The following is a 21,758-nucleotide window of genomic DNA, read 5'->3' on the forward strand; positions in this document are numbered from 1 at the left end:
TCAGGGTTTTTACTGGGAATCTGCCATGTAGGCGTGATTGGTTACTGGGTTGTCCACATGCTTGAATTCAGCTTCCGGGTTGGTTGATACCCTGTGACCCAAAGCCCCCACCCGAAATCACAGGGTTAGTCTTTCTGGCATGGTCCACTGAAAGACTGTCGGGTCTTTAGCCTTTAACAAAGGCATCCCTATCAGGTGTGCAGGTGTGACAGATTATCTCCCAGAAGCCAAGGGCAAAGGACTGACTTCTCTTTGGAGAAAGTCAAATTCTTTATTACATAATACGTTTTTTAAGCTTCGTTGTTTTTTGTTGTTGTTCTTTCAATTTTCATCATTTACATTCCTTGCTTTTAGAAGTTTGGATCATTTCTATTTCTTAGTGCCTTAAGAAAGAAACCTGCTGTGGAAAGCATCTTTGCAAAATAACCTTACTACTACTTATGTAAAACAGGCAATACACATTTTAAAGAATGTTGACACACAGTGCCAAATGATCCTTAGGAAAGTTTCTCCAGATTTGGCTGTACACCGATAGGGTATGAAGAGTGTCTGTTTTGGGGTTGCTTTGCCAAAACTGGATAAACAATCTTTGCTGGTTCCATAGACAAAATATCTCATATTCTTATGTATTTGTTATTACTGAGGTTGACTCTTGTTGTCTACCTATAATTTGTACGATTTTTTGTGTGTGTGAGTTGACTTTACTTGATTTACATGAGTAAAAAAATCCAAATATTTTCAAAACCTAAAGAAAATATTTAAGTGTACACAAGAGGTAAATATTCCTAATCCTTACCTGACGTCTCTTGAATCAGTTTTAAAATTATCGGGGCGCCTGGGTGGCGCAGTCGGTTAAGCGTCCGACTTCAGCCAGGTCACGATCTCGCTGTCCGTGAGTTGGAGCCCCGCGTCAGGCTCTGGGCTGATGGCTCAGAGCCTGGAGCCTGTTTCCGATTCTGTGTCTCCCTCTCTCTCTGCCCCTCCCCCGTTCATGCTCTGTCTCTCTCTGTCCCAAAAATAAATAAACGTTGAAAAAAAATTTTTTAAAATAAAATAAAATAAAATAAAATTATGGCCATCCCACTAGCTCAACAGTTTCTTCCTCTAGATTCAGACTTAGAACTTACAGTTTAAGATTATAAATTTTACCAATGTATTATCTAGACTTTGTCTCCAATTCTGTTTGAAGTGACTTAGGAAATAGAAAATATTTCTACTTTCACTTTGAAATGGGGAAAGGAAGGAGGTAGGAAATAAACATGTGGTAAATACCTCATCTTCTAAATGAGCCAGTGTATACAGTTGCATTGATTTGAAGTGAGAGGTAAAGTATAATTTCTAAAAATTTAAAGATAATCACTAACAGGATACAGACAGAATGAACAGCATTTAAGTTCATCCTAGACAGGCAAGAGAAAAGAATTTGAGGAGTGTAACAAGAGTAACAATTGAATGGGGAAACACACTTCTAAAAAGTACAAAATACTTCACTGTTAACTTAAAAATAGCCTCAGCTTTGATGTTTGAAATAAATATTAAGCATGTTGACAATAAAAATGTGAGGGAAAAGAGTTGAAGGCAAAAGAGCATATTCGCTAGGAGACCCTATATCCTATTGATTACATGTAAAGGTAAAAGGAAACTCTAACAATCATACCTTTGTGCCAAATTACAGGGCATCTAATATCTGGAGCAAACTTTACTTGAAATGCAGGGAGAAATGGACAGAACTGCAGTCGTCGTGGGACGTTGTTTAAACTTGTTTCTGTCAGTCTTTGATCAAGAAGAAAAAAGTAGGGGCGCCTGGGTGGCGCAGTCGGTTAAACGTCCGACTTCAGCCAGGTCACGATCTCGCGGTCCGTGAGTTGGAGCCCCGCGTCAGGCTCTGGGCTGATGGCTCAGAGCCTGGAGCCTGTTTCCGATTCTGTGTCTCTCTCTCTCTCTGCCCCTCCCCCGTTCATGCTCTGTCTCTCTCTGTCCCAAAAATAAATAAATGTTGAAAAAAAAAAATTTAAAAAAAGAAGAAAAAAGTAAATAAGAGTATATAGAAAATAATATGATTTAAAAATGTGTATTTTGAACCACAAATAGGAGTTACTTTGAAATACCACTTTTTAATGTTTATTTATTTTGAGAGAGAAAAAAAATGCATGTGTGTGAACTGGGGAGGCACAGAGAGAGAGAGAGAGAGAGTCTCAAGTAGGCTCTGCGCTGACAGCAGACCTCACGAACTATAAGATCATGACCTGAGCCAAAACCAATAGTCAGACCCTTAACTGACTGAGCTATACCCAGGCACCCCTGATACGATATCTTAAGTTTCAAAGAGTAATCAACTAAAAAAAAGTTACATAAACCGTATTTCTGACCACAATTGTAGTTATACTAGAGCTTTATTAATAACTGGACAAATAAGCAGATAATACTGTCACCATCCTTAGAAATGAAATAAAACAAAATAAAGTGTTACTTTTCCCAAAGAGGAAATACTTACTGCAATTCTGTATTATTTTCTGGGCTCTGGCCAGTTGGTATACTCAAAGGCAAATGCCGAATGTATGGTTATTTTATGATTAACAGACGAGCAGTAACAACTAATGCACTATTTACTAATGTCAGGGAATTAGAATAAGGTCAAGACAATTGTTCTAAGACCAAAAGGGAAAGTAAATATAGAATACATAGAAATTAATAAAGTAGAAAACATTAAAATTATTTTTTCGTATTTGCAAATAGGAAAAATAGTAGCTACCTCTTCGTATTGCGTGAGGACTAAGTGGTATATGTATAAAACTCTTAGAGCCTGATGCATGATAAGCATATAGTAAATGTTAGCAGTAGTGGTCATAGTAATGTCACTAGTGTTATTGCAATATGAAAAGAAGAAGAGGTAAAAATAAAAAAAATTTCATCACTAGCAATATGAAATGCAGTATTTTCTGGGAAAAATCTAGATGACCAAAATAGAAGAACTTTTGAGTTGCTTGACAGTCACAGGGAGCAGAACATAATCTAAGAAATAAATCTTTGATGGTATTGACCCCAGACGTTTTCATGGGCAAGTTCTTCGCAATTTTATTTTAAATTTTGTAATGCTTATTTTTATTGTGAAGTACAGCTTTACAAAGCACATAAAATGTGCAGTGAAACAAATAGTTATAAAGCAAACAATCACGTAACTAACATTCTGGAGAATAGACCATATGACCTACCTCCTCTCCACAGCTCCCCTTTCAGTTCCCTTAGAGGGACCCCACTGCACTGACCTTTATAGTTAAAAATGCTTTGCTTTACTTTGTCATTTTCTGTCCTCTATGTGTACTGCCTGTGCGCTATCTTGGAATTTTGTTGGTTTATTTATTTTTTTGAGAGAGTATGAGCTGGGGAGAGACAGGGAGACAGAGAATCCCAAGCGGGCTCCAAGAGTTGGACACTTAACTGACTGAGCCACCCAGGTGCCCCTTGCCTATTTTTGTATGTTGTGTAAATGGAGTCCTATTATACATATCAGGAATGAGAAAAGGGTGCTCACTGACGTTGCTACTCCCAGAATACAACAAAAGTATCAGAATGTACTTAGAGACGTTAAAGAAGGTCTAATAAATGGAGAAATGCTCCAGGTTTATGGATTAGAAGGGCCAATACTGTAAAGATATCAAAGGGAAAGCTTTCAACATTTCACCATTAAATAAGAATGAGGAATTTTTCTTTTATTATGCCGAGAGTTTTTACCATGAACGAGTGTTGAATTTGATCACTTTTGCATCTATTGAGGTGATCTTTTGATCATTTCCTCATTTCCCTGCTGTTTTTTAAAAAAAATTTTAATGTTTATTTTTAGAGCTAAAGAGCATGAGTGGGGGAGAGGCAGAGAGAGAGGGAGACACAGAATCCGAAGCAGGCTCCAGGCTCTGAGCTGTCAGCACAGAGCCCAACAAGGGGCTCAAACTCCTAAACCACGAGACCATGACCTGAGTCAAAGTTGGACGCCCAACTGACTGAGCCACCCAGGCACCCCCTCATTTACTTTATTAATGGAGAAAATTGTAACATTAATTTCCCTATGTTATACCAGCCTTAGTATTTCTGGAATAAACATGCTTTTTCTATATATGCTGATCTTACTAATATTTTCTTTAGGTTGTTTCATTCATGCTCATGACTGAGATTCCCTTGTACTTTTCCTTTCTCTTAATATCCTTGTTGGGCTTTGTTATTATAAGGTTATGCTGGCTTGGTGAAATGATTTGGGAAACATACATTCTGTTCTCTGGAAGAATTTGTGATTGGAGTTTTTTATTCTTCAAACTGTCCCTCATGTATTTAATATTGTAGTGAGTGAGTAAAACTACATAGATAGTGGTGAGGGCACCAAGCAGTGAAGCAGTTGCAATGTTCAGGTGAACAATGGAATTTTATATCACTGGCCAGGTGTCCCTGAGGAGGTGACTACGAGTGAAGATTTGGCGGAAACACATTCTGGAAGTGGTCAAACAAGCACAAAGTCTCGAAGTCTAGAAAACAGCAAGAAGGTCATCATGGCTAGAGGAGAGAGAACAAGGCAGAGAGTAGATGGGGGGGGGGAAGTTGGAGGCAGGGCTGGGCCAGACTGTTTAGGACTCTCGGGCCATAGTAAAAACTTCAGGTTTCATCCTGAGATGGGAGGCCATGGGGGTAGTTTAAACAAAGGAATGACATTATCTGATCACCTGTGAACAATAGCTCTCTGCTGACTCTTTGAGAACAGACTTCTGGGAGAGCTAGGGCAGAAGCATGTCGACCAGTTAGGAGACTATTAGGATAATCCAGACAAGAATGATGGTGGCTTGGACCAGGATGGCAGCTGTAGGGCTGGTGAGTGTGGTCAAAGTCTGGGTAAATTTGGTATAAGAGATGGTAAGAATTGTGCCAACAGATACCCAGTAGTGTGTGAAAGGAAGACAGAACCAAGAATGGCTCCAAGGTTTTTTGTCCTGACAGCCAGAAGAATGTAGTAGTCCTTGACTGAGGTGAGAAAAGCGTTAAGAAGGGCCCTTTTCTAAGAGAGTATCAGGATCTTGGGTTTGGATACACTTTAGTTGACATGCCTGTTAGGCATCCAAGTCCATCTATAAAATAGGCAATTGTATATATTGTTCTGAGGTAGGGAGAGGCCCAGTCTAGAGATAAAACTCAGGAGTCAGTTCATGGCTGGGAAGGAAATAACCAAAGGAACAAAGATATGTCAGAGAGAAGAGCTGCACAGACTGAACCGTGAAATACAGAAATCAGGAGATTGGGAGACAAAAAGGGGAGCAAAAAAAAAAATTTTTTTTAACGTTTGTTAATTTTTGAGAGACAGCGAGCGAACCAGTGTGGGGAGGGTCTGATTGGGGGCAGGGGGGACAGGATTTGAAGCGATCTCTGTGCTAAGAGCCTCAGAGCTAGAAATTTAGAAGGAAAACCAGACAAGTATGGTTTCCTGGAAGTAAAGAGAGTTATCAGCAGTGTCACATGCTCTCATGAGGTAAAGTAAGCTAGGCACGAACAGTGACCACTCTGTTTAGTAACATGAGGGTCATTTCATCTTAAACTTCACATGAAGTTGGGAAAAGCCAAGGAAAGTGTGAAGAATTGTGACTAGGTCTTGCCTCTTACCAGATAGGAGAACATGCTAGGTATGCTATGTATATTATAAATAGGTCAGTGATGGATTGATCTTGCAATGGACAAAAGAGACCACAATTGAAAACCCACAAGGTCATCTCAGTGTTTGTAAATATTTATTGTGTGGAAGACATAGTTCTCTTCAGATGAAGGGTGGATTATTTAATGCGGCCAGCCCAACTGGATATCCTTTTGGAAGAAAATGAGTCCTGAAAGGATTAAACACTTGGACATTAAAATAAGGGATAAAACAATAGCCATCTTGCAAGAAAAGGAAAAAAAAAAAAAAAGAGAGAGAGACCACATACACTGTCTGGGTGAGGTATTGTACCCAGACCTCATGCCCTAAAAATAAAAAGGAAATTAGCCAGAAAACAACAAACATATTCATAGAGCAATGAGTAAGAGCTGTGAACAAACTAAGCTGCTTGAGCACATTAATTGGCCGACAGACTTAAGAAAAATGCTTAAGTTTATTAGCAGTCGGGGAAACAAATCAATGAATATTGATCATTGGCAGAAAAGTAAAAGAACAAATATCTGTTGCTAATGGTGATGTGAGGGAAAGAGGATCCTTATACTTTGTAGATCTGATTCCTCTGTAATATTGCTACTGTGGATTCTACTCAGGAAGAAACAGATTGTAATGAAAAGTTTGGCTTGTTTCTGCCCAGCCACTGAGAACTACTGTTTTGGACAGGACAGGAAACCTTGGCGTCGATAAGGCTTCATGCACCTATTAAATTATAATTTGAGATAGATTACAACCAATTGCCAATTAAGTTACAGTCAGAGGAATGTGGGGTTTATATTTGCCAAGAGCAAAATGGGTATTAAAATGTTTGTGGGGCGCCTGGGTGGTTCAGTCGGTTAAGCGTCTGACTCGATTCTGGCTCAGGTCATGATCTGACGGTATGTGAGTTTGAGCACAGAGCCTACTTGGGATCCTCTGTCTCCCTCTCACTGCCTCTGTCTCTCTCTCTCTAAGATAAATTCAAAAATATATAAAATGTTGTTTGGTGAGGGGCACCTACCTGGTGGCTCAATCGATAAAGCATCCAACTCTTGATTTCGGCTCAGGTCATGATCTCACAGTTCGTGAGATTGAGCCTCGCGTTGGGCTCCACGCTGAGCACAGAGCCTGCTTGGGACTCTCTCCCTCTCTCTCTCTGCCTGTTCCCCAAAATAAACAAACTTTGGAAAATAAAATAAAATGTTGTTTGATGATCAAAAGATGAGAATTAGGGAACTGGTAACAGAAGATTACTCTAGAAGGAAAGCATTTATCTGAAGAAGATTGGTTTTCTATATTCCATGCTGCCCATGATAGCATTCCCTTTACAGGACGCCGGTCCACTGCTCTCAGGGTCGAATCCCTGGCTCGTTCTCTGTTGTGATTCTCATCCATGGGCTTCGGTCTATGTTCCTGTCAGAGGGATCAAATCTGTCTTCAAGGTCTTTTCCTCTTTAACACTCTAGGAACTTTTAAGAGATAGGTTGTTTTTCAAAGATTACATTTTACAGGGGTGTTGCTTGTGTGGTGATCGAGATGGGGAAAGATTGTGGAGTCTGCCGTCTCCACCTGGGATGGGGGGAGTTTCTCTCACCGTCACCAGTCAGTGAGTGGGTGGCCTTCCGAAGTCTGGGAGTGTTGGTCTGCCCTGACCTTTGCTTACTAGCTCTAAGATGCGTTCCGCTGAGAAAAGAACATCCCATTTTGTATATTTCCATTTACTCCTATCCAAAAGCCAACTTATCTTAAGGTTAGAGACTTGAAAAAACTAATCTGCAGATTTCTGTCATAACTGATAAAGGCTAACTTTTCTTTCCTTGGTTAGTTTGTTCTATCATGTTTTGGGTAAAGTAGCTGGAAACTGCAGTTATTTAAGAAGGAAAACAAAAGCTGGCCATTGTTTAATGTTGTCAACATTTACCAATTTTTTAAATAAATGTTTAATGTTTATTTTTGAGAGAGAAAGAGAAACAGAGCATGAGCCGGGGAGGGGCAGAGAGAGAGAGGGAGACACAGAATCTGAAGGAGGCTTCAGGCTCTGAGCTGTCAGCACAGAGCCCGAGGCGGGGCTCGAACTCACGAACCGCGAGATCGTGACCTGAGCCGAAGTCGAATGCTTAACCGACTGAGCCACCCAGGCATCCCCAACATTTACCAATTTTGACTTCTATTAGAAAATCCACCTATCTGAATATTTTAGTAAGTAAACAGCTGTCTACATAGAGAACCAGAAAGCTGTGAAAAATAAAAGTTCAGTTGGGTGTTTACGCTTGGGAAAATACATCCAAAATAGAATGCCTGTGTTCGGTCTTCACAGAATTTTTAAATTTGAGATTACTGGAAAGAATAAGGAGAACAAATTAGGGAATATCAACTAGACCCTGTGGATTTCCCTCCAGAAAGTACTAAGCATGAAGTTGATACCAAGTTGATTCAGTGATTTGAGAGAGAAGGACAAATAGAGTGACTGATGAACTGAACTAAAACGGTGAACATTTTTCTTTACATCTTGATTTTTTTATTTTGGCTTTTGTCGTGTTCTTTTAATGGATCTGGTTGGGAAGGAATTTTAGGAGTATGGAATAAATAGAACAGAACAAATAAAAAGGCATGTAACCTGTAACAAAAATAACATTTTAGCTGGGACTTCAAGCACATGAAATAAGAAATTTTGAGGTGATCTTTTTCCATGTGTGAGAACAAAGCTATATGTCACCATTTTCACCTGCAAAAACAAAATATGTGTTGCACTCCTGCGTCTAAGCTAAGAGATGATTTGTATCACTTCAGTGTTTACAAGGAGCCAAGGTATTTGGTTGTTGACGGATTATTTTCCTGAAGTTTTACATGTTTGTTTGTTTGTTTGTTTGTTTTTAATAGAGTCCTGTGAAGATAAATCAGATTAGCCTGGATGAAAGTGGAGAGCACATGGGTGTGTGTTCCGAGGACGGCAAGGTATGGCCATGACCTGGTGTCGGAAGCCGTCTGAGGGCTGGGATGTCCCCCAGCTGTAGGCGCTTGGAAAAGCCTTCTGCTCACTGTACCCCTGCCTTAGGAGAGCCTTGACTCCTCTTTTTGGGTATTGGACATGCTTCGGATTGCTCATAATTAAAGTAAAATATATTTTGCACAAATGTGCCTGAGGAAAAGTAATTACAAGAATGTCAATAATGTAACTAGTATTAAGCTGATTAACAGCTGTGGCAGGGCAACGTGTCACCTTAATCATTATCCCTGTGCCACTTATACTTCAGTGACTAGTCTGCAGTTCCTGCAAGACAGTAGTTTAATGCCTTTCTGCCATAAATCCACAAAATTGGATTTTGTGGGTATGATTTCTGTGGGCCGGTGGTTTTCATTTCCACACAAGTTATGAATGTTTCTCTTGAATTATAGAATCTTTTGATAAGCAATCATAGTTTATCAGAAGAATAAAGTGTCTTACAATGGCCACATTAAATAAATGTAAAATCAATATATGTACAGTTTTCTAAAAACCTGGCACCCACTTCCTCAACCGAGGACATACATCATTTGTGTGGTGTGTAACTAACAATTATCAGTGCCTCTTGCTGGTGTTGAGCTGTGACATTTAGTGGCTGTGGTGATTGATTTTCCACTTATAAGAATGTCTTTTTTGTTTTTCAGTCGATGGAAGTCTTTTCTAATGTTGGTCAGCAATGATAAAATTCTAATGCATGGTGTATTTAAGCTACTTCTCTAAAATAACAGTTTCAGGAGAAAGTACATGAAGAGTCCTTCCAGAATCTCACATGATCCTGATCAAGTAGAACGCATTTCCTAACCTAATTTTGTATTTTTACATGACCTAAATTCAGTGGGTCATTAATATGAGTGGATGAAAGATCGTGTACTCCATCTAAAAAATTTATACCCGTTTAACCTGTTAACAAGAGAAAAATGAAGTCCTCCCACAGGAATGCATTTTATTTTTATTTATTTATTTAAATTTTTTTTTAGTGTTTATTTATTTTTGAGACAGAGGGAGACAGATCATGAGTGGGGGAGGGGCAGAGAGAGAGGGAGACACAGAATCCGAAGCAGGTTCCAGGCTCTGAGCTGTCAGCACAGAGCCCGATGTGGGGTAGAGCATAAGAACCCTGAGATAATGACCTGAGCCAAAAAGCAGTAGCTTAACCCACTGAGCCACCCAGGAGCCCCAAGAATGCATTTTATATGTCTAAGTTGAATGTTGCCCAAAGAGTCTTTTGAAATGGTAATCAGTAACCTCTTTGCTTTCCAAAGAGCACTGTCAGATTTTGCAGTACTTTCTAAAGTTCTGTGGTCCACCAGATTGTCAGAGTTGAGGGAGGAGTTGGTATGTATGGAAATTGAGAATGATCCAAACTGTTGAAACCTTTTTACATTCATGGATTTGTACAGAAATGTCAACTTTATTTTATTCTCTTAAAGAAAACAGAACAAAAAAGTCCTTGTGGACTGACAGCCAATTTAATTGAACTGATTGGTTGAAAGAGAACATTCATTTTTCAAACTGAAAAAGGATTTTTATTAAAATACTTTGTCAAGGAATTTTCGAAGCTTTAAATGTTGAATAATTATTATTTGTGGAAAAGTGGGAGATTTTAACTCTGTCTGGTGGATTATGACCCTCAGATATCATCTGCTGCACTTCTTGGCAAATAGCTGCTTTTTCCCTTGAGTCCAATTCCTCACTGTCCTATTTTGGTGTTGACCCAGGATACAGTAAGAAAAAAAATTTTTTTAATGTTTTATTTGTTTTTGAGAGAGAGAGAGAGAGAGAGCATGCAAGTGAGCATGAGCGGGGGAGGGGCACAGAGAGAGACACAGAATCCAAAGCAGGCTCTAGGCTCTGCACTGTCAGCACGGGGCCCAAACTCGAACTCGCGAACCGCAAGATCATGACCTGAATCAAAGTCAGCCACTTAACTGACTGAGCCACCCAGGTGCCCCAACCCAGAATACATTTTTTAAAAATATTTTTCACGTATGTTTTATTAGCATTGATAAAACTGAAAATAAATCTTCTGGTATGCATAATTTATATAAGCTAGCCAGTATTGTGAAAATTGAGCAGCTAGTATAGAATGATCTGGCAAAGTGGTTAGTAATGATGAAAACATAAAGGTTATTACGAAGATAAACTGCAGATATCTAGATTTAATGCATCTTTACATGGCTGTTGTGGTTTTTCTTTCTTTAGTGTACTAAGACCCCTAGATAAAAATATGTCGCCTTCATACGTAAACTAGAATCAATTTAGTATAGAGTGCAGGGTAGAGATACTTTCTCTTAAAATTTTGGAAATGTTGTTCCCTTTTGTCTGACCTTTATTTTTGTGGACGTGTCTGAGGCTAGCATACTTTTGTTCTTTCATGAAACCTTTTTAATTTTTTTTTTTTTTGTCCTGCCTTGGAGCTTAGACTAATAATAATAACAACAATAAAACAACAGCATACGGCCCTTGTAGTTCAGTTTGCTAAGTTATGTCTTGTTCGGGTCTATTTTCATTAATTTTGTCTGGAACACAGTAAGTCCTTGTGATCCATATACTGAAGTATTGTTTTCATTTCAGGAAAGTTTACTTCAGTTCTGATTTTGATTATTGCTTCAGTTCCATTTATTTTCATTTCTTCAAAGAAACCCAATAATACTTAGGCTGGAGGCAGTTACCATGCAGAGGCTGAGAGCATGGCTCTGTATCCTGCCTGCCCAGGCGGGATTTCCGCTTCCCTGCCCTGGGCTGGGCTCACTGCTTGCCCCCACCCTCCACCCCCACCCCCAGCATCTCCATTTCCTTAGCTGGGCAGTGGGCACGCCGGGAGGTCTGCATGAGGATGTTGTGAGGTGCTGGATATATGGCGAGCCCTCCAGGTGTATGTTAACTGTTTTTATTGCTAACCGTGCATGCCTTTTTAATTTTATTAAAAAAAAATTTTTTTTAACATTTGTTTTTGAGAGAGAGAGAGACAGAGTGGGAGTGGGGGAGGGGTGGAGAGAGAGGGAGACACAGAGTCCGAAGCAGGCTCCAGGCTCTGAGCTGTCAGCACAGAGCCTGACGCAGGGCTTGAACCTGTGAACTGTGAGATCATGACCTGAGCCAAAGTCAGGTGTTCAACCAACTGAGCCACCCAGGCACCCTAGTGAATGGTTAATTCCCTCCTTAACCCACTGTAGACTGGCCTTTTCCCCTCCTCGCATTATTGTACCAGAACTTTTCAAGGAGAGAGGGTGACTGGGTAAGCACTATTCACCCTTCTTTTGAAAATATGCAGGTTGTAAGGAAAATCGGTCCTATTGTGTGACACACACACATGTGTGCTTTCGTTTCTCATTATTTTTATCCTGCTCACTTCTCTGGAGTGGGGGAGACTTTCTTGTCTGTTTCCTTTGCTGATTTGCTTTTATCCCACTGTCCATTTTGCCTTAGGGAGTAGAGTTTTGTTCCATCTCGGATTTTTAATTTTCCTGAAATCTTTCTCTTGCTTCCAGCTCTATTTTCATATCAGCCAGACATATATTTAATTAAACAAAAAAATTTACAACTTGTCGTATGTCTTAGAGTGCCGGGCAGTGCAGTCTAATGGTTAGGAATGGAATTCTGCCACATGGTAGCCATGTGAGTGCAGGTAAGTTATTGTCATCTCTCCGTGCCTCAGCCTGTTTCCTTCTCTATAAAATGGGAATAACCATGGCACTTGCCTCAGTGATGATTGGAAATAAGTGAGCTAATACTTATAAATCGTTTGGAATAGTATCAGGAACAGAAGAAACACGTAGTAATTGCCAGCTATCATGATCCTGTTTTTCTGCTCCAGACTCATGAAGGCCTTTTCTTCTTATTGAAGTCACCCAATGGTTTTGTAGTTTCCTTTCTTTGCTGGTTACTAGTAAACACTTGTAAAAGCATGCTTCATCTCCCTCCGAGTCGTTGGAATGGCATTCTGCGATATCCTTTTTAGAGACCTCGTGTCCATTTTGTATTGCTTGTTTATCCAGCCCAGAACGAGGAGAAGAGCTCTTGCTGAATGTGGGTTGGCAAACACGTTCTTTCTGGGTCTGATTGCTCTCAGCCCAGCCTGTTACCATTTTGGGTAGCTCCGCACAGGGACCTCATGAAGGAGCTTGATTTCCTCTGACCAGAGGGAGTCAGTTTAAGGCAGCCCCGCCAGCGACAGCCTCTGCTGTCCTCTCTCCCGGGTCTCTGACACTCTCCACGGGTGGAGAAAGTGAAAACCAGCCACCTCCTCTGTGATGGTCTCTTCAGCCACCACCCTAGATGAAATGGCAGCTTACATGTTCATCCCTGTTCTAACCTGACCCGTTACTGTTTGGAACCTGGGGTTTGAGAAAGGCCATTTCTCAGGAGGTTTTCTGATACTCTGGCTACCTCATTCGTGGTTCTCCTACATCAGATGGGCTGTCACCCGTTTTCTGGTTGACAGATCCGTAGAACTCCATGCTCGAGTGGAGAAGAATACACAACTTCCTTATCAATTCGTGAGGATAGGCTTTCTTGACTTCAGGCAGTAAAACACATACCACATCTCCTCCGTGGTCCTCATACGGCCACCAAAGAGATGGTCTGGAGTTAGTGAGAACTCCTCCAGGACTGCAGTAGATGGACTCTACGGCCAAGTGTTCAGAACTTTGTTTTTCTTCGTTAGGTATTTTTTGTGACTAGTTGGGGGAGGTTGTTGGGGTACACCATTTTTAAAAAAAATTTTTTTAGTGTTTATTTTTGACAGGGAGACAGAAGATGAGTGGGGGAGGGAGGGAGAGAGAGAGGGAGAGAGAGACACACACACACACACAGAATCTGAAGCAGGCTCCAGGCCCCGAGCTGTCAGCCCAGAGCCCAATGCGGGGCTCAGACTCACGGACCGTGAGATCACGACCTGAACCGAAGTCGGACGCTCAACTGACTGAGCCACCCAGGCGCCCCAAAGGACACCATTTTCAAAGGGAGCCCCGCAATTTTAACCTTTAATTCTATGATCCTTATTTGGGATGAGATCTTCCTTAAAGCCAAAACTGTCTAGGCAGACATTGAACAGGTTCCTTTCACAGACGAGTATGATATTTAACAGACAAGATGGCAAAATAAATCAAGAGGGAGAGAGAAAAAATGAGTAAAAACGGTTTTGGATTTTATTGGCTATCGTAGTGTAATTGTGACTGAGTTTTGCTTGTTATATTAGTGAAGTGAACCAAAACATCGAGGGTTTTACAAATCACCCTGCTTGTCCCGATCAAGTTAGGAGATTTGTCTCAAGAAGTTACAGTGTTCTTCCATACTGAAAGAGAAAATACAGTTATTTGACCAAGAGATGATTCAATTAAACACAGCAGTAGAGACTGACCCCAGAGTTCTAGTCTGACCTCTTTTCTGTTGATTCCCCCCCTTATTGGTCTACTATTACATCTTCAGTATTGGTCCCTAATGTTTAAAGGGGCACTTATCCCTGGTAATTCATCACTTATTTCACCATTAGATTCACAGTCCTGATATTTATCTTCTCATTTACTGATGCCTCCATCTTTTTCAGTGGATTCATACATCATTTATTTACATCTCATGTACTTTTCCCCACAGTAAAAATCACCTGCGGGCGCCTGAGGGGCTCAGTTGGTTATGTGTCTAACTTCAGCTCAGGTCACAATCTTGCATTTCTTGGTTTCGGGCCCCACGTCGGGCTCTGTGCTGACAGCTCAGAGCCTGGAGCCTGCTTCGGATTCTGTGTCTCCCTCTCTCTCTATCCCTCTCCTGCTCTGTCTCTCAAAAATAAGTAGACATTTAAAAAATTAGGGAAAAAAAAAAAAGTCCCCTAACCTTTGTTCTTAAAATCACCTTTAGCCTGTTGTAGCCACAAGGAAGTTGATCCATTTGAATAAAAAGTCTGCTCCGTTTCGTTTCAGTTTTTTATCACAGTTGTCTAATTCAGAGTCTGACATTCACCTTTACTTAAGTTTGGTAAACATTTGAGGCTTTTGAATGGTATTTTCCTGTTCTACTTTTCTTATGCTTTATGCAGAAAGATCTCTTATTTCCATATTTTAGGCTATCTCATATAATGTTAGTGTGTAAGAGAATAGGGTATGAAACACTCATCTTGTTCTTTGTGGCCTTGGCCAAGTCACTTATTTTTCTGCACACTCCTCTGTTAAGCAGGCACAATGGTGTTTGCAGTCCATACCTCATGGTGTTGCTTAAAGGACCAAATGAGGCAGAGCAGGATTTTCAGTGCTAGCTACATAATTCCAGTTGTGGACCTTTTAAAATACCATTTCACTCCACCAGAACTGTTTGGTTTATCTAGGGTGGGGTCTTGCCATTAGTTTCCAGGGATCTTAACTGTGGAGTAATGATGATTCCCTCTAAACAATGAGAAGCAAGGTGGTGGGGGGGCCTGCCTGAGTTTATCGTGTCAATAATGCATCCTAAGGACTACCTCAGGGTAAATCCAATTCCCTCTCTGTCATATCATACCATATGCTGTTGTTGGAACCCAAATAACATACTTGGCACAGGTTATAAAAACAGCAGGCCCAAAATGAGTGTCCTGAAAATTTTATCTCTTACCGAATGAATTTGTTTCCAATAATTATATCGTGAGTAAGTTTTCCTCTTTGAACTGGCAAAAATGAACCACTCACAACTTACTAAGATGAAAACAAGAAATCAGAAGTCTGAATAGTTTTATCATTGTTTAAACATTTGGATGTGTAATTATTTTCTCACATAGAGCCATCCAACCTAGATAGCTTCACCAGTGAATCCTTACAAAATTAAAGAAAAAAATAATACCACTCTTCTAGAGACTGGAGACAGAGTGCACACATCCCAAGTGTTGGGAAATAGTTCTAAGTGCCCCTAACGGTTAGCTCCAGGTGTTTGAGCGCTCCTGGAATCTTAAGCCCTGTTTGGTAAGAGTGTAAATTGATCAGAACCACTTTGTGAAATGGTTTGGCTGTTTATTAAAAGTGAACAGATGCATAGCCTACCTACTTACGTATACCCTTCATAAATGTGTACCTAAGTGCACCAAAAAATTTGTAAAGAGTGTTCATTGCATGCAGCTTGTTTATAATAGCCCCGATCTGGACACAACCCAAAGGACCAACAAATGGTAGATACATGCATTGCGCTGTATTCACACATTGAAATACTATACAGCAATGGCAGACAACCAGGCACTGCTATCCACAGCAGTCTGGACACATGTTACAAGGAAGATGTTGAGTGAAAGAAGCCAGTGAAATAGTTTGATTGTATTTATAAAAAATTCAAACATCAGGACAGCTTCTCTGTGGTGATAGATTTCAGGGTAGTGGTTAATTTGTGAAGGTGGTACTAAATGGGAAGGAACACAAAAGTGCTTCTTGGGCTCTGCCTCTTGATCTGGATGGTGTCTGGAGGGGTATGTTTATGTCGAAAAAATTTGTCAAGCTGTAAATTTGTGATCCGCACCCTTTGCGGTATGGATATTAATCAGTTTTTAAGTAAACCACTCAGAAAAGAGATTAAGTATGAATAAAGTACGGTAGTCTTGAGCAACTTCAAGGGAGGCAGTGATAAGTAGAAACTTAAATCTTACATTTATACACTCTCAGTAGATTCAACATAAGATTATAAATGAAGTGCAGATCACCTAATCTCTTGCCACATTGATCTGCATGTTTGATTTATGTATGTATGACTCAAAAAAGAAGCACCTATTTCCTTCAGGAAAAGGAAGAAAACAGTTCCTTTAGGGATAGCCTATGGAAGTTCATAAAAGAATATTAATAAATGATTCATAACTATTTCATTTTTAAAAGTTGGCATCCCTTTAATAAATTAAATTTGTGGTGAGTAAAGGGAACCGTGTCCACGAGATGCTTATGAAAGCTTAATTGCATTGGAGTACTCCCACCCTGATAGAATTGTTTTCATTGGATATTTGATAGAGATCACAAGGGCCCTAGATTATTAAATATTCTACTTTTTGTTAATCAATAGTATGTGTTCTCACTGACTCAGCAGCCTTCTTTGTTGCCGTCCTGGTGAGCTGACCGGATCCATTTTACTTTTTAGGTGCAGGTGTTTGGACTATATTCTGGAGAAGAATTTCATGAGACTTTTGACTGTCCCATTAAAGTAAGTATCCAGTAAGTTTTAATTTTTCTAAGGATTTTCTCAACAAAGACGTAAGGATTATAATACTTTGAGCACTATCCGTCTCCCATCAATTTCATCACCGAGTGTCTCTTCAGCACTTTGAATGTACTAGATACTATTTGATGGTATTAGAAGAGCATAGGATGTGTCTTATGTGACTGTGATCTCAGGCTATCCTCAGGAATATTTTTTTTTTTTTTTTGTAGTGAGTGAGATGATACATACAAACACCCAGTCTGTCGTTAATGACCCAAAGTGGTAAAAACAATATTAAGGAGTCCAAAGCCGAGAGAAGTTACTTCTAGCTGTTCTTGGCGGTGATGGCTTCACAGGGGGCGTGATGTTTGAGTGAGCTTTAAGAAATGGACAGGGCAGACAGAGAAGCTGGCTTTCCATGTGGAAGAACGATAGAATACAAACGGAGAGGGCAGAAAGTTCAAGTTGTGTTCAGGAAGTGGCAAAAATGGCCTCGTTTAGATGGCGCATAAAACACGGACTTGGCAGGAGAGCCATAGAGGCAGATTGGGGCTGGCTGTATTTTCAGGCGAAGGAATTTGGACTCCGTGTGGTAGATAAGGAGAAATTATTGAATGTGTAAGAGCAGAGAAGTGACATAAACTGAGCTAAGCTTAAGGAAAATTAATACGGCGACTATATACAGTATAGATTGGAGGGCTGATAGGCGCACGAGGCAGGAGGAACAGTCTTAGATAACAGTTATGGCCCTTAAAGTGACGATTAGAGTTGTTGAAGGAATAGGTCATTCGTTGTTTTCACTGTTTATTCAAACACTTATTGATCAACAGGTAAAGGAGAGATAGGATCTGATGTGTGTTTTAGGAAGGCAGCTCTGCCGGAGTGGAGGGTGATTTAAGCAGGAGAGGGATTGCAGGCAAAAGGCAATTTAGAAGGCTCATGCTGTCCTGGAGACAGGGCATCACGGGGTCTCAGTGACAGGAGCAGTCGGGAGCGTTCAAGGTGGAGTTGAAGACGTGAAGGCGGAAAGCCTTTAGGAGGTAGACTTCACAAGCCTTTGTGTTGGGTTGGATGGGGTGACGAGAGAGGGAGGAGCTGGCCCTTGGCTCTGGCCGTGGTGTGTGGCGATGCCACCACTTGCAAGAAGGGATGATTTGAATAAGGACGTTGCTCATTTGGTCTTGAGTTCAGATAACTGTGGTGTATCTGGTGGAAACGGTGTGGAGGTGTTGGAGACGTGAGTGCAGAGCGCAGGGTAGAGACTGGCCCTAAAAACACAAAGTTGATACTCGTTGAGTAAGATGAAACCATCATTCAAAATCTCATCCAGTTAAAAGCTAACGAGCTGGCAGAGAAGACTGGGAGGGGACTGGCTCAGTGGAGAGCAAATGAGGAACTTCGGCTGCAGGGAAAGGGGCACGTCCTGCACGGTCAGTTCTGTAAGTGCGGTCCTGCAGCCCCGTTGTCTCTCACTGACGGAGGCTTGCTGTGACGACCCTAAATGCCTTTGAGGCTGCGTTGCCCCACCTGTTCCACTTGGTGCCCTCAAATCACTGGTGGGCATCCCGAACGAGGGGACAGCTGGGTTCTCTCTCTGGGTTTCTTCAGCTCATGGTGTTCAGTTACAAACATTTGTGACCTCTTGCTGCCTCGATTGACCCTAAAGAGGCGATGTGCACTCAGAGAGTCCTCACGCAGCCAGAAACTAGAACGAACTCACTCCTGTCTTTTAGCTTTCACCTGGCTTTCCAGAAGAGCAAAAACTCCGATGTCCTCAGTTGCAGACTGTTGCTTGAAGAGACCACTTCTTACCTAGATCTCAGGATAAGTTTTAGATCCTGCTGCCTGTAATGCATAAAGGGTTTTCATTCTGTGGGTTGGTTTTCATTCTGTGCGTTAATGGTGGCTCCTTAACCAGTGATGGGTCCTTGTTCCTTGTAGATCATTGCTGTGAACCCGCACTTTGTGAGGACCAGCTGCAAGCAATTTGTGACTGGAGGGAAGAAGGTAAATGCTTTGGTCTACCATCACATGCCGTCTTGGGGTAGGGGGTGGAGATTCTGTGTGCTTTTTAATTTATCTGTAATATTTTTAACATCTGACTATTCAGTAGGAGGAATTGTGAGAAAGACCGATGGGGTGAAATTCTAAGCCCATCATCTCTCTGAGGAGATGTGATTCATGCCTGTCACGATACTCCTTTGTAGTAGGTAAAGGGCAAGAAAAAAAAAGGGGTGCCTGGCTGGCTCAGTCAGTTAAGCATCTAGCTCTTGATTTCTGCTCAGGTCATGATCTCACAGCCCCCATGTTGGGCTCTGTGCTGACAGCGCAGAGCCTGCTTGGGCTTCTCTTTCTCTCTGCCCCCACCTCTCAAAAGTGAATAAATAAACATAAAAACAAAAGGAAAGAGAGAACTGTTACTGGAACTGCCTAGTGCTTTGAAATGTCCCTTCCACAAAAAAGGAGGTAGCATTTAAAAATAACAAAAAGAAATGGGATGCCTGGGTGACTCGGTTGAGCATCCGACTTCGGCTCAGGTCATGATCTCACAGCTTGTGGGTTTGAGCCCTGCATCGGGCTCTGTACTGACAGCTTAGAGCCTGGAACCTGCTTCAGATTCTGTCTCTGTTTCTCTGTGCCCCTCTCCTACTCACGATCTGTCACTCACTCCTTCTCAAAGATTAAAAAAATATATATATTAAAAAAAATAACAAAAGAGCGATTAAACTTATGTTTTTCCACTTATTGTAGAAATCTCTAGCAGGCCTTGATAAAGTTTTAGAACAATTATGGCTATTTCTTTACTGACCTGTTTCTGACATATTTCATGATCTTAGTGCTGTTTTAAAAAATAAGGGAGTGAAATAATCCTTGTATACATTTACATGTTTGTTTACAGACATAGTAAATTCTAAAATTAAAGAACCTTTCTGCTTATGGAACAAATCAAGTTAATTGTCTTCTGGTTTTTATTAACCAGTGGTATTTAACCATTTTTATAACAAAACGCTGTCACGGTACTGAAACAGTGAATATTAACTTCATATGCAGTTTCGAGCTCAGTGATCATGAGGTAGTCTGCGGTTATTTCCGTTGTAGTGCACGCCTACGGAATGGCACTGTGAGGCTCAGCCACCAAAGGGTTTTTGAGAGTTTCATGGTAGTTGTCTGTTGTTTTCCCCTGGTTTTGCTGCTTCCTAGACTGATAGGGCAGGAAAGCATCCTGGTCCATACCCAGCATTTCTCAAGCCCTGGTTTTAGCTCATCATAGTGGCTGAGTGATGGGTCCCGTAGATCCCCAATTCCATCCCACCACATGAAGCCGGCATTGCACCAGCTCTGATTTCTGGTTGTGAGCCAGCCAGCTTGCCAGCTCCCGCCCTCTCCAGTTCATCATTATCCTTAGGCTGTACCCTCATTAGCCTCACATAAAAATATGGGATCAACCGGTGGGAATTACGGATTTAATCTAACATTCTTTAGCTTAGATCTGCAGCTGATTCACTCCTGAACAATACAAAACAAAGCAAACAAACAAACAAAAAACTATCTTACTTGTCTTTGCTGACCTCAGGAAGGAGCAGCTTTAAAATTCCTCTATTAAAGTATTTCTTTATGAAATACTTCTCTAGTTAAAAATTTTTAGGTGAGATATAGCATAAATTCACTAAGCTGTAATTTAAACCCACACATTTTTATTTAAAACTCAGTGGGGATAAAAAATGCTGAGTATTCTTTTGTGTGTTTGTTTTTTAAGCGGCTTAAAACAACAAACTTTTACTGTGTCACAGTTCAGAAAAAAATCACAGAGTGGTTTACTTCTGTAGTGCTGCCTCAGATTCTCTCCCTAGGCTTCAGTCTACATTTTGGCTGGGGCTGCTGTCATCTGAAGGCTTGACTGGGGCTGCGGAATCGGCTTCATCTCCCTTCTTAATAATGATCCCTCAGATACTTAAAATTGATAAATCACTTTGGTGTAAGTATTTTCCTAGTGTAGAATGCGGTTTTGTGTTCCAGTTTCCAATTTTAGGAGTTAGGAAGTTCACACTTGTCTCCTATTTCTTGGAGGTCTTGGTATGAAAGAACATATCAGAGATAATAGGAGTGGTGATGTCCAAATGGTAGGACTCAAACTCTGAAGGTGGAATTTTTCTGTGTACTTAATGATCAGGTTATTCGTGAAGCTTAATTAATAGTTGCTTTTATACTGTGAGGGATACCTGTGGTCTCATCAAGTCTGCCACAGTTGTCTTGATACATGGATGTTTTGCCAACCTGCATGATGCCTGGGTGAACTGTGCCAATCACATACTCTTCATCCTTCTACTTAGCATGTGTAGGAAGGATAGTGTGACTGTGGCTGTTCGGGCCAGAGCTCCTTGAGTAGATACATGAGCATTCTGCAGACACCCTAGTCCAACCTCCAAGTGCAGATAGAGTGATTTGGGAAAAGTGGAATTGATACAAAGATGAACATTGTGATGGGCTGTGTAATTAGAATTTACCAGATGCTGAGCAGGCAAGAACATCAGGGGTTTGGTTCATCTCTTTGGTTATCATGGTTAATGTGTTAAATTAAAAGTGTTAATGTGTCAAGGGCTCAGTATATTGGGGTTGACAAAAGTATATGTTATATTTTGATGTGAAGAATACTATGATTACACATGCCATTGTAAGTGATATTAAATCAATTTGTTTTAGGTTTTTAACAGCTTTATTGATATATAATTTGCATACCATAAAATTAACAGTTTCAAGTGCACAGTTCGATTGTCAACTTTTCCAAAGTGGCTGCACCATTTTACATTCTCATTAGCAATACATGAAGGTTTCAGTTTCTCCACATTCTCACCAACATTCACTTTTATCTTTTCGATTCTAGTCAACTGGGTGTGAAGTAGTATGTCACTATTTTGTTGTGATTTCCATTTTCCTAATGGTTTTCCTAATGGTTTTTCC

General features: G+C 40.7%; 1 protein-coding gene across 1 annotated transcript in view; it reads left to right on the forward strand.

Moving 5' to 3' along the window:
- The window catches only part of VPS41 (VPS41 subunit of HOPS complex), a 186,199-nt gene that overhangs the window by 70,633 nt on the left and 93,808 nt on the right, over positions 1-21,758 (forward strand). The window contains exons 5-7 of the mRNA XM_043588529.1: positions 8,540-8,614; positions 16,740-16,802; positions 18,741-18,806. Coding sequence (XP_043444464.1) covers positions 8,540-8,614; positions 16,740-16,802; positions 18,741-18,806 — 204 coding nt within the window. The remainder of the gene's footprint in view (positions 1-8,539; positions 8,615-16,739; positions 16,803-18,740; positions 18,807-21,758) is intronic.

The sequence above is a fragment of the Prionailurus bengalensis genome, chromosome A2 (assembly GCF_016509475.1).
Source record: "Prionailurus bengalensis isolate Pbe53 chromosome A2, Fcat_Pben_1.1_paternal_pri, whole genome shotgun sequence".
NCBI lineage: Eukaryota > Metazoa > Chordata > Mammalia > Carnivora > Felidae > Prionailurus > Prionailurus bengalensis.